General features: G+C 36.2%; 1 protein-coding gene across 1 annotated transcript; it reads right to left on the reverse strand.

Moving 5' to 3' along the window:
• Positions 1-3557: 3557 nt before the first annotated feature.
• Nop56 (Nop56 ribonucleoprotein) lies at positions 3558-14292 on the reverse strand. Its single transcript, XM_071585045.1, has 10 exons — positions 14187-14292; positions 13885-14089; positions 13647-13814; positions 13278-13476; positions 11021-11246; positions 10676-10890; positions 7795-7943; positions 7505-7638; positions 5539-5653; positions 3558-3759 (listed from the first exon to the last, which is right to left on the reverse strand). The coding sequence occupies exons 1-10, from the start codon at positions 14187-14189 to the stop codon at positions 3695-3697; spliced, it is 1479 nt and encodes a 492-aa protein (XP_071441146.1). The 5' UTR covers positions 14190-14292; the 3' UTR covers positions 3558-3694.
• Positions 14293-14513: the final 221 nt, after the last annotated feature.

Here is a 14513-nt window from a genome sequence, read left to right on the forward strand (position 1 = left end):
GATGTGTATGGTGCAAGAGAATGTTGCAAATAAAACAGAAGAGCAGATAAGCTAACGAAGGAGTACTTCAACGAGTGGATGATGGCAGAAGCCTTGGGACATTTATAAGAAGGGAACTAATTGAAGAGTGGCAGGGAACAGGGCATGGTTTTGCAAAGCCACTGCAAACCAATCCTCAAGCTGACAGCCAGTGATGATGAAGATGTTATGTAAAGTTGCTAGTCCCCACACGTTAAGTCGGGGATAATAAATTTCAATGGCACCAATGAGATCAAATTCACTTTAATTATTTGCATTTCTTTATTTGTTCCTGTACATGAAAGTAACTTACAAGAAGAGCAAAACTAATCGGACACATCCTGAGGTGTGATAATGTAATGAAGACCATGAATGAAGGAAAATAAAAGGAAAGAATTTGGAGAGGGAGGAGGATGGACTATGAGATGCAGGTGATGGAAAATGTAAGTGCAAACAGCTTTGAGGGAATGGATTAACTGTAGACAGGGTATAGATTGAAGAGTTGCGGGGATCAATCTAATCCTTGGATTGATGACACTATTTTTGTTATACCAGCATCACTTGTTCTGTTATCCAGCCTACACCTGTTCTCTTATTTCACTGGCAATACTGGTTCCATCAATCAGTATGATGAACAATATCCATTGAAGAGGCAATACCCGACAACTTAATTTCCTATGGAAGTTGTTCGACTATAATTCCCTTTTGATCAGTGAAAAAACTAAATTTGAGCTATTACATTAGTAATACGTGGCAAAGATAAAATCAGTTGATATGTTATATAGAGGTATAATCTAACTAACTACATAGGTCAGGCGAAGGTGTACGTCGACCACCTGGAGGGTTTCTTGATGAGGTTAGTCGAAATTGTGCCTTTTTTAATGAGGTTGAAGGGGAAGGATGGGAAACCTGAGGTATGGATCAAACTACTCAATGTTCTGCTCCCCTTCTACTGACCTAAGGATACGGACACATGACAAAAAAATAATTATAGCGATTTTCAAAATGAATTTGATGTATTGACCATGGTATAAACACAGTACCTCATTATGAACATTCTAACATATATATCTCACATTTTTCAATTGAACTTTCTTCCTTTAAGCTTTAGTTATGCTTGCATTTCGTTTTGAACATAATTCCACTTCTGTGTTAGCTCTAATTAATATGAAAATTCGACTTAAAAGACGCACTTACCTAAGTAGGGGTATTCTATATAAAATAATCCAACAAGCCTTGCATGCATTTTATCGCATCACTGATTGTGAAGATGGCCAGAGAGGTATTACATTATTATTAATAGTGAATGCGAAATTCATTTCATTAGGGAATGGCACAAACATGTTTCAATCCTGTGTATGGTATTTGTAAGGGAGTTAAAATACAGAGTAGGGTTTTTAGGGAAAAGAAAAGGAAGGCGAGTGAGGTGGGGGTTTGGGAATGGATTGTTCCCTCCTTAGTGGGTGGAGGGTGGACTGAGGGATAGTCACTTATTGGTGGGAATGGAGATGGGGTTGGGAAACCTCTCAAGTTGCAGGTGAGGGTGATGGCATCACATGATTGGATGAAAGGCATGGAAATTTTTAAGTTTAAAAATCATACACATCCAAACATTTTGTCACTCCAGAAGTACGTCTGAAATGAAATCACTGTGATATTGACACCTGCTTATGCTACAGAGTGGTGGAAATTGTTGTGTTTCAGTCTAATAAAATTGTGGAAAGTGAAGTACACCTGCATGTTGTCTATGGATATTCCATGTTCCGACAAGGCCCCTCAACTCTGTTCTTTTAGTTTAGATGGTTACTCTTGAAGAGAAAAATTTAAATATTATGCATAGCACATACATGCTTAGAAACAAGGATAATTCAATATTTAAGTCGATTGAAACATTTGGTGTGACTTGGTTTACCATTTTTCTAAATAAATTCAATCATATAATTTGGTGCTTAAAAATTGACTTTATATCAGGCATTGGGAGCCCAAATTTTCAGTTATTAATTACATGTACATAGCATTAAGCATGAATTCCAACAGTTCATTCATTTTCTAAAATCTAAGTAAGCGATGGAGCGTTGGGTTATAATAAGGGTGGCAACTATTACACCTCTGTTATCATAGCCACCACCCTCGTCATACCAAATGATCCATGGGTTAGGAGGTAGATGAGACTCCATAGTCTCAAGGTATAAAGATGGTTATGTATTTATTACTCCCTTTCCACACACATTTTTCTGTCACCCCTTTTTAAGTATCTATCTCCTAAATTTTGTTATAAATGAGTATGTGAAAGACAGAATACGTAGGGAAGGATTATGGGATGAAAGGTGAAGTGATTTGAGAGGGAATGGCAGCTATTTGATAGTTTTGGTTGGCAATACTAAACCCGTAAAGGAGTGCACTTGAGGGTGCCTGAATCTTTCAAACCTCCCAAGCTTAATAATGCTCACCAAAACTATCAGATAGCCACCATCTCATTCTCTCTGTTCTTCCTCCAAGCCTACCCATTGAAACGTCAAATTAGTGTCCTTAGTGTTTCTATGTTTAGTTAAGCTTTGAATATGAATTTATACATTTACCGACCCTGGTGACAGTGGGGTAACATCCTCACCTGCCAACCCAGAGGTCAATGGGTTGAATTCCACCTATGGCTTTGGTGTATGTAATGGTCTTCAATGTAATGCTGAAGAGAAGGGACTTATAAGTCTCAATAACCCCCAATTATGTCGATAAATAAATATCATTGAAGAGTATTCATTTCCAAAGATAAGGCATGCTAAGCTTTTTAAATGTCAGCTTAAAAGAAAATCAGGCAAAATTCTTTTAAATGATACTAGACCAAAAAGATATTAGTTAAAGAATCAAGCGCTTCTCTAAAATGACTGAGTCCAGGGAAGCATTACAAATATTTGTGGAAACATTTCCTTTCAAAGAATCACAGCTGAGCAGACAATATTAAAACGGGCCAAAGTGAAAATGCTAGACATAAACATAATAATTCACTTAAATTTCAGGTAACTTCAAAATTTGGGTTCAGTCTGTACACACCTCTCCAATTTCTTTAACATTACAAATTACTTCTATTTTCTGTCACTACAATTATGATTTTTGTCAGCATTTCCTGAAAATTGAAGACCAAATGTGATTTCAATTGGCAAACCTTGTAAAATAGAAGCTGAAACCTTTGGTTTCAATAAATGACACCTCTCATTCATGAGAAATCTGCAGCAAATCAGTAAATATCCACAGAAATATTGTTTGAAGTAAAATTGATGTTGAGATACTGGCCGTGCATGGTTTAATGATTTCTTGAGTGAATACATAGAAACACACAAACAACAGAAAAATAAATCAATACAACAATTTTGTCTTATCATTATACTGGCACAGGCCAACAATCATTTAAGCCACCATCTGGCAATGTGTTCTCCATGTTGAGAGAGTTGTTTCCACGTTGTACTTACCAACACACAACTTCAAATCTTTACCTTTCCACCACTATAAAGATGGGGCCACAGTAAAGAAAACACAGCTTGATGTATCATGTGTAAATCTTTAATATTTAATTATGAATCCTCTTTATCATATAACATAATATTTCCTTTTTAAAAAGGAAGTGCAATGTGCACAAAATGCAACTTTCAAATAAAATTTATGATGCTTCACCAGCACCATATTAATCTCCCATGGAAACTTTACTTTTCTTCTTCTTCTTTTTGGGAGGAGTTTCATCAGCTTCATCTGAAACAAAATTACCATTACTTAGTAAATATTCACCAGGATATACAAAAAAAAGGTTGATCCATCATCATGTTCTCAAAGATGGAATGACAAAGGGAGAGAAGGAATTCTGCATAAGTCATGGGAACTGTAAGAATGCCAAAATATTTTGAATTCCACAAGAACATGAGCACAAACTGGAGTTAAATTTTTGGTGGTATATTTTGCACCACTTAATTGTCCGCCCATTAATAACTTCTAAAAACCTAGTCAAAACCTAACACACTAAAATAAGTTAGTAACCAAAGTTAACAAAATTTTGATAAATTTAACTGGGATCAAAATAACTATCTATTGACAATCATTAATAATTCCTCTCAATATTAGCACCAATATTTAAGACTAGCATCAGTCATACACAGCCACAAGCCAAAAAATAGAAACAAAACTTTTTCCCATTTGTTAAGCCTTTCTCTGGGAGTATATAGAGTACATACTTCCATCAAATTGAGTGTCCTAATTGAATTGCACACACAACTTCACAAGTCACCCATTCGTATTTAACTTTGCAAATGTCTATTAACTGCAATATCTCAACTGTAGACTTTTTCAGGTTGACGAGAGATACCCGTGAACACACAACACATAATGGGTTTCAATGCATGAAGACGATGGACAGTAGAGACTACTGATGGCCACAATAGTGTTTAGGAAGCCATAATAATGTAGAAGTCATGGGCGAGCATGGACATTGGTATATGGTTCCACAAGTTAAAATAAAAAAGTGGACAAAGAAGATATTGAGAGGTACTGCAAGATAACCGCTCATTTTCCAATAAATTACTTCTTCTTGACAAACAAGCTCTAACATACACTACTCTTTACTGATGTTTCTCCTGAGTGTTTACAATCTGTATAGATATTCCTTTGAGAGGACCACCCATCAACACATTTCTTAAGCTGGTGTTACCTATGCCCACCCTACCATAATTTCTGTTTTAGTCGCAGCCTGTGCTCACGATATTGCCTAAGACCCGATCTTACAAACTTATAGGTACGTCATTCATACAGGGAATTCCCTAATCACACTAATTCTATTATATAAAAAACAACTACCTTAAAAAATTGCCACTTATTCTAATATATTCACAAATTATTGGTCTAACTGAGCTATGTCAGACTTTTCCTAATATTCCTACAAACTGACCACCATGTGGCTGAAAGATGTTGAAGGGTGAGCACAAAGAGGTAAACAGTGAAGATGTTGTGATTTTAAAGGCATTATGATTGAACTAAGATGGGGGAAAAATTGCTTAGAACTAAATAAGTCAGATAATAGCAGAACTAAAGAAGTCACGTCAAACGTAAACACTTGTAAGGCTTTGAACATTGTCAGAAGGTTATTCCAATACACAGAATAGAGTGCATGGGAAAAACCATGGTATTCAATGCAATCAAATGGCACTCACTGCAATCACATCTAATTATTTGCCAAATAAAATCAAATCACTGCAATCCTGCCAAATTTCCAGCAGATATCCCATCTTTCTCTCTCAGAATATTTTTTTAAAGTTTTCATGGAGTGTGCTCGCTCTGTTATCACTTGTAAAGATGGTCCTGTTACACCATGATAGGCCCCATAATGCTAACAATTACATTTGATCTGAGCAAGTATCATGGGTAGAAAAATGCCTCATGATGAACGAATGAATGTTAAATACAAATCTTTACTCAACTCGCCAGTGTCTTACACATGAAATCTTAAGCTACCAATTTTTTTTGCAAAAATGTTGAACATACCATTTCCACCAAGAGACACATTTGTTTCTCCATTCATGCTTTCTTCCAAACCAGCTTCTTCTCTCTTCCTCTTTTTGTCCTTCTTTTTCTTTTTCTTCTCACACTTAGCCTTAGCCTTAAAAAAAAGACACCAATTTCTGACTAAGTAAATTTCATAGAACTGTGCCAAATATTTTGATTTATTCATACACAATATTATAATTTTGTTTAGGAAGTGGAATGTTTACACAATTTAATGTGAGACATTTATTTTTAAGGGTTTGCAAAGAATGGATTAAAATTTTAAAACCAAAGGCAGTAATAGTCAGCAGAGGTTAAGAGAGTTCAGCGTAACATTTTCATTAAAAAATAAAGATTGAGCCATTTTTAAACAATTAATTCAAAATGACAAATTTCATGTAAAGAGCAGTTTCCAGCAGGAATCGCATAGTCATGCACTTTTTGGTCTGAACTTGGTCTAATGAAGTCAGACAATAGGTATAGGTTAGCTGCTTTTGAGATGTGGATTGTGGAAGGACAGAAGAGATAAAATGATGGGAAAAAATAAATGAAGTACTAGGCATTATGGGGGAGGAGTGAGGACTGTTGGGAGAAATTCGAAGGAGGCAGGAAAGATGGATACAAAGCATTTTGATTAGTGGTTAGGGGGAGAGGGATGCCAGGCAAGCAATGTTAGGGCACAAAAAGGATATGCATGTTTTCATGGAATGAAAGGAGAAACAATTCAACCAGAACGGAAAAACACTTGATTGGGATGTCCGGTTGTCTTGTCGGGCAAGACTAAAAAATTCAAGTGAATGGCATGTGTCCATCCCAAACCTACCTTGAATGGTTGACTACCAAATAATAAGTCAGAACTCTTCTTTATATACAGTTTTAATAAACACTTTTTACTCATTATTCTGCTGTACATCTACATGCAGTCAGTTAATATGCCATAGGTGCATTTTATTCATATAAACACCTTTAATGCACGCGGAATGGGGGCACTTGCCCTACCCTGACCTTCACAAATGATGCCTCTGTAACTACTCGCGTACAGGGTGGAGATTAACACATGTTAAATCAAGATACAATAGTGGCACCATAACTCATCTTTAATTTTGTTCACCAAAAGTGGACACCATCTGTTGAGAATATGAGCAGAAGGCTCCAATAAAAAATTAACTCTGATTAAGTCAAGGATTAAGCCTTGGATCAAAATGGTCACAGTAGTATGGGTAGAAGAGGAAGGATTGCATTTCTTTTGGAAAAGAAGATTTCACAAAATGGATGGAATTAATGACAAGGATTTAAAGAAAGGAGTATATGAAAAGATTAGTAAAAAATTTGGTAGGGAGCATGGTTTTGTACAGTTCAGAAACATGAAAAATAGTAAAATGGATGAATAGGAAAATTAACAAAGAAGTGCTAGGCATGGTGGGGGAGAAGAGAATGTTGTGGGGAGAAATTAAAGAACAGTAGGAAGATTAGCATTTTGATTGGCAATGAAAAGCTGAGGACAGTGAAAGAAGAGAGGTTGTTGAGAAAGCATAGTAGGTTTACGAAATGGATAGGGATCTTGGACAGAATGAACTGAGATGGAATTTATGCGGAATCGAAGAACAGTTGATTGCAGGGTAGAGTGTTGGGTTTTTTCTTGTTAGGAAAGGCTTAAGAAGAGTACAGTTTGTCCAACCAAAACCTACCTTACATGGTGGACTACCAAACAAGCAATATGAATAATATAAATATAAAAACTTAAAGTTATGAATGGAACCAAGGAAAGAATACAGTAAAAATTATCATGTTACCCCAGAGGAGGCAGAGGATAATTTTATGCAAATTCTATGCTCCGAAATGCAAATGTGACAGTTGTTATTTCATACGAAGAGCTGTCCAGACCACGTAAATTAGTATGAAATATTTCCGGTAACACGAAGTGAGTGATACTACTTGCGATGTAGCAGAGTGCTATAAAACTTACCAACTGAAGGGCTTCTTCCACAGCTTCAACCATTACATCAATGTTCTTCTTGGGAATATCACCAGACTCATAAAATTTCAATCTATCTTCAACCTGCTGCTTTAATTTTTCTCCAAAGATAGCACTTGGAATCTCTGCAAGAAGTACCAGAATGAATTTCAAGAATATAAAGCACAATGTAAATCAAAAGAACAATTGGCACATCACATAATGAATAATATGGAAATTTATAATTAACTAATGACCCATCATTATCATAACCATACAGAACAAATTTAGTCAGTACTCACCAGCAAAACAGTCTATCCTGGAAGCAATTGAGCATTTATTTGCAAGATAGCGAGATATTCTGCCTTTATTTTTAGCCCCAGCCCTACCAATAAAGGTGGAATGGAAGAGTAATCCATATTTTGGAGTATTACCTCGTGTTTTCAGAGCCCTGAAAAACAATATGTCATGTGATCAATGTAATAAGAACATAGCATATCATCAAATTTTACTCTAAAATGTTTAATGTTCATAAAAGGAACTTCTTACTATCCCTTTATACTAATTCACAGGTGTTCACCACTCTTCCAGGTCTTAATCAAGCTTTTGCCTTTCAGTTGGCCAGCAAAATTGGAGGTAAAATATTATAATTTCCCCATCAGTAATAATAATACATCTCATACATGGTAGAACGAAAAGTTGGGTGGACCAAAAACTATAAGTAGTAACTATAAATTTACTATAAGTAATCAAGCTGAAGTTTGTTTTGAAGATGAGGAAAAATTTGTAGCTCTGAGACCTGTGGCATGTTAAGTCCAAATGGGGCAAATCTCTTTTTCTTTGCTTCTTTCAGCTATCCAAAAGACCTGGAACCAAAACAATCATTGCCCTGTAATCTTCAAGTGATTTAGCCTTTACCATTTTTGGAATAGGAATTAACACCGATTCGACAGTCTTCAGGCCAAACTCCTCCCTCGTGAATTAGTCCACAAAAACCCTTCCTCCCATCCTTTCCTGAACCCTTTAAGTAGTTTCAGGGGAATGTTGTCTAGCCCCAAAGCCTTATTTCATTTCAATTCCCTAATTACCCTAACTGTGGATCATGGTAGTCCAGAGAAGAGCGTTGGACTACTAACCAGAGGGCCCAGAATCGGACAAGCCTCTCTAGGCACCTGCAGCTCCACCCAAGCTATGTGATTTTTCGGGTACCAGATCTTCCTGGGAAACCATAACCGGCACAGGGAAAGGAACTGGCCCCCAAACCCTGATGTGGGAATTTCTCACGCCGTCAGACTTAGTACAGGGTGAACTACTAAACTGACCTTTGGGTTGATTACTGTGTTTATGGTTTTTTTTATAACCTTACTATCTCTCATTGAGTAAGCAAGCTATCCTCATCTGCATCATATTCTCTTGCAATACCTAAGCCTCCTGGCCTTTTCTCTTTGCCATTCACTTCTTCTGTAATTCCTTTTATCTCTCTTGAACCTTATCTAGTCCAACTTATATTTTTCCTACCTTATCTTTGTTATCACAAATTTTCCCTACTTATTTCCCGAAAAGTGTTTTAGTCTTCAATTTCATCCAACCTCTGTATTCCCATATCCTCTGTTTTCGTCTCCCACCATGGGCCACATATAGCAGTCAAAACAGTGACTGAAAAAATTATACACGCAAAATGAGAAAATTTTTGTGTTTACAAATATCTTTATGTCAAGTCAGGCAGAGCAAAAACTGCCATTCAAAGACTAAAATCTATCATTTAATTTCCATGACTCCTCCTGCTCATGCCCCTCTCCTTATTCCAAGCAATTAACTTTGAAAATGTTTCCACTGAACACCCAGTGATTCTGAAACGTCTCTAAATCATCTCACTTATAGCTGTTCTTTAATCCCAAAGATCCCTTGCTCCAATGTTATAGGAGAACTATCGGAAGACCCTACATTTCAGGAGTGGCTAAGATCATGGGTGTAAGGGTCAAAAAACGTTTGCCTTTTGGAGGATGAGGGTTAGGAGGGGGAGCTAGGGTGCAGAGGTCTTTGGTGCACATGAACAACGTAGCATTTATGTAAGACCTCCACTGAATAAACATACCATAACGCAATAATAACTCATGTTTGTTGAAATATACAACCACACATATCAACTGTTATTTTTACAATCTCTGCCCAAGTGTATTTTCCTGAAGGAGTTAGAGTGACAAACCAAAAGGCTGAGTGCAGACAACATGCATCTATATTTGATGAATATTATTCATGAAGATATTCTGGAAGAGTCTATGGCCCCTGGCAGATTGCAACAACAGTTTGACTGCACATAAAAGTGTAGCCATGAAAAAGGAAATGATTTTGAATTGCATTTCCACGTTGACTCTCAATTTTAGGGGTTTGATAGCAGTGAATATAGTGCTGGGATAATAGGTTTTGATACTGAGTTATGTCTCTGGAACCCTCAGCTTTAACCAAGGTGAGTGATTTCCTGGCTACCAGACCTTCCTGTGAAACTTCAAGTGGTACAGGGAAAGGAACTGCCCCCCCTAATAACCCTAATGTGCAAATTTCATAATACGTTTGGCTTAGTATGAGAAGAGCTCCATCATATACCAAACTTTGGGTTGATCACTTTGTTTTTTCTCAACCTTAATTAAGTGCATACCCATTTTTGCAGTTCATACAAGAGCCAAAAGTGCTTTCATCAAAGATATGGTTCAATACTTAGATAAAAAATTTCCAAGATTGTATGCAACAATTTCAAAGCGTAAAAATCAACTTTTAGTGAGAGATTCCATTGAAAGTTACTGTCGCAGCATCTCCCACAATTTCTTGAATTTCTAGGATTGTTTTCAGAGATGACTGGTGAATTATGACAGCAAAACAATTTTACAGACAAACTGTAGCCACCAAAGCTTTTTAATTTATCCAATGCTTGTTAATTCTATACCCAGATACCTCAACCCTGTATTTATAATGCGCTTTGTCTTTTGCAAACACCAGTTTGTAGCATGCATATATTTATGCAACTGAGCTTTTGAAGACTTGATGCTCTAGTCATTTTTAAATTAGACCTTCAACTTGTGAAAGTTATAAAAATAATTATTATTTATAACAGGGAAATTAGTGAAAACTGAGTCATAAACATAGCACTGCCAAAACAGCAGTCCATAAATTTATTGTCACATTTACCTGAAGAGAGCCTTTTCAGCACCAAGAATTTGTACTGTTGATGCAGGGTACTTTGCCAGGTTTGTTAAAGATCCTGCGTGGGCTATTAATCTAGCACCAACTTGTTCTCCAACCAGCGTTGCCAAAGAAGGAGCAACGTCAACCATTTTCTCACGCAAATATTCTGCCAATTTGCGCCTGTAATCAGCCAGAGCCACCACTCGACCAGCAAATACCTAAATAAGACCAAAATAATTATCAAAAGATGATGATACACACATCAGTCCCTCACAACCAAAATAAAGGAATAGAAGGACATTTACAAGCTCCAGTATTCTCCATGCAAAACAACTGAGGTGGAATTACCTTCACATTTATGAGATCCATTGGGGATATGTCCATACCCATTGAAGATTTAGCAGCAGAAAGAATGGCTCTTGCCTTACTTTCATCCTGTACAACCTCTTCTAAGGCTTCTAAATTTTCTTCGGTTAGTTCCTTGCGATTACCGATTAACCTTGCAGCATTGGCGTACTGATAATTTTCTGGAACAATCTTTATGAGCTCCGGAAAATGGTAAGAATACCACTCTCTAAAGTAAACATGAAGAGAGAATAAAAAATAACTTCAGTAAAGGATGGGAAAAATAATACAAGTTTTATCAGCCCATAAAACTCATGCAATATGATGTTTGTGAGGCATTTTAGACAATTATTAACCAATGAAGATTTCATTCAATCGCTCAAAAAAAATTTAATATTAATAATGCAAAGGACAATGGTGTGTGAAATCCACACATCACATTAGGGGGCCCACCAACCCTATTCCATTCACCACCTATCTGAGTGCTTATCTATTGCACCCATATTTGAAATGTTTTTATTTCTGATAAAATGTCTACCATTCTTATCATATTATTGCAGATTTTTGCTTTTGTTTGATTCTTGAAGGTTTTCCCCTATCAACTTTCAACCCTTTGGATACAATATAAGATAAACACTTAAATGAAATTACATGCTGAACTAGGAACAGCCAGCAACTCTGGTGATACCTTAGGAGATTAAAAAAATGGGTTCCTGCCAGAAAAACGGAAATGTTTTGCAGAGCTCAGATCTAAGTCAGAATAAGACAAATTACTCCTCAGGGGATCATCTTAAAAAATGTATCCAAAGACACTTAAATAACATCTGTAATAGCACAAACTAATTTCAATGAAACAACATGCATAATATAAATATAAAAACATATTTAAGACAAACTTTTACTTAAAACTATACTGATTTATACGGAGAAAAATCTCTACTGTAAACTTGAGAGATACATTAGTGTAAGTATTCACTGACGAACTTTAATTGATGTCATAAGTGTATCAGAGGGCTTGGACACTAACCTTCACTATTTTAATGCCATGTTTTCAATTAATGATAAATTATAATTGGAGTTTTGATTCACAGATGCCACAGTACTTAACCTTTGTCCAGCCGTGGCCATGAAAGAAATTTAAATTGCCAGTGCGTAATCCTCCTTATTCAACTCATTTCTCTCAAATAAAATTATTTCATGAGGTAGTAAAGGTGGTGTGAAGTGCTAACAGTCTTCAACTGATCCTTAGTCCACTATAACAGCTATGAAGATAACTATTCTCTAACAATGGCATTAGAAGTGAAAACATCAAAAATTGAACTTCTGTTCAATGCAAGGAATTACAAAAGCCCTTCTCAAAGCCAATGAAATTGTTTATAAAACCGGAGGCACATTCCAACAGAAACAGGTAGGGTGCAACTGACACTTTTAACACAGCTGTACCTACAAATCAAGAATTAAGATTCCTGTCCTGAGCATCTCTTACATCAAACAGTTGCCCAACGTTCAAAACGATTGAACCCAGGAAATTTACCAACATTAATTTCGGATTGCGATATTTGTTTGTAAAATCCCATGCATTAACCAACTGGAATTTGAATGGCACAGCCACTTTCAAAGCAGATGGGACACAATAAGACCAGATTAAGTAACAACAAAATTTTGCTCGTTCTTAAAGATCTGAAAATGGTGTAGTGGATTTAAAGTCGTTCAATTATTGTCTCATTTCAAAGGGCAAACTGCCTGGCAAACTGACTACATCAGTTTTAATTTAGTCGAGTGAAAAAAATTTTTGAGGGAAGAATTTGTTGGGGTGCACATTAATTATCCACTGTGTTGCCTGCATTAATATGTTTTCATTGATATTAGCCGTCCCCGGTGGCGACGGGTTAACGCCTTCTCCTGCAAAGGTGATTTTTCCTCCACCTAGGGCTTGGGCGTCGAATTGCCAAATTTTTTTATCGTGGTTGAAAGTGTGATGTTAAGGCTGAATTGCTATATTCGGACTTATACAAAATAAATGAATAAATATGTAGCAAAGGAATACAAGTCAACATTAAAAACATACTACACTCTCAGCCACGACAGATGGACCAAAGCTCTTTGAGGGGTTTAAATTAAGTAATACATGTGACTGGATACTATCCTAAACTGATGAAATCGCAGCAAACATTCACTTATGATTGATTAAGTAATACACAACTAATTAAAAACATCTTCCCCTTCGTTTTAATAGTTAGCAGCTAAGACAGTAACTTACCTTATACGCATAGAAAATGTGTTTACATCTTTATCCAACTGATCTAGAAGGGCAATACTCTGAATGATCATGTTATCTGCTCGATGAACATTGAACTTAACTTTAGCACGGGAATAACTGTGTCCCAAACCAAGTTGGGCGATGTCTGAAGTTTTAGCAGTAAAGCCCTTGACAAGATGATGAAAATGCATGCGAATTCCTAGAATTTAAAAAGATATATATTGATTTCCACTCCAAAAATAAAAATTCTTGTGAAATATATTCAGGTATACTCATTTTTTAAACACTCCATAAGCAACCACAGAAAAGGAAAGTGCACATTCATGATTGAGGAAATACGCATAATTCCGTTGGCTTATTTCATCTTACCCCTGACAATTTCGGGTACGGCGCCACCATGTTGACATGTCACAGGGAGGACTTCTTGGATGGCACAACCAAGTTTCGGTTCAATTACTCCCAAAATAATTTTTAACTTTTTCGTTGATTGAGGAAGGTAAGTTGCTAGGAACACGGACAACTCTTCGGGTAAGACACCTATTGGAAAAAAATATTTAGGGATGCCGTTTCTCTTAAGAAAATAACTACAGATAATAACATTTCACACCTTCAGAAATGCTATTGGCATTTTCCAAAGCTACAGCAGCCGTTTTGAAAGGTGAAAATCCAAAAAACTTGACTACGGAGTTAAATCGGCTAACGTCTGTCACAGATTCCTCTACTTGTGGTAGAAGCACACCCACTTCTTCAAACTCTTTCACTCTGAATAAGGCATAACCGGCCGCATGTTCAAATAAAACATAAAGGTGAGACTGTAATAAAATAAATATCACAATAAAAATTCAACCATCGAAGAAAGATGCTTGCATAAAATACACGTTTAAATCAATTTCCCGCACATATTCCTACCATCGTTCATAGATAATCTTTCACAGCACCACGTGAAATCTGAAAACAATACTCAACGATACACTTCCGGTTTGCAGCAATGTTACTGGCTGAAAGCTAATTATTTGGAAATAATATAGACTCAAATAATAAAATAATATTTTAAATATTATTATTCGGTTTAATTAATAACGTTTGAAAATATATTTGAGTGACTGAAAATTAAAAGTTTTTATTTTCCATAGTTATTAAAATCAGACTATTTCATTTCGTATTTGTTTTTTGTTTTCTTTCACGGCTTGAGATGCAAAGGTTTGCCAACGGATATTGTGGAAGGCCTGAAAATGT

This window comes from Hetaerina americana, unplaced genomic scaffold, assembly GCF_022747635.1.
Source record: "Hetaerina americana unplaced genomic scaffold, ioHetAmer1.1.p SCAF_2, whole genome shotgun sequence".
Taxonomy (NCBI): Eukaryota; Metazoa; Arthropoda; class Insecta; order Odonata; family Calopterygidae; genus Hetaerina; species Hetaerina americana.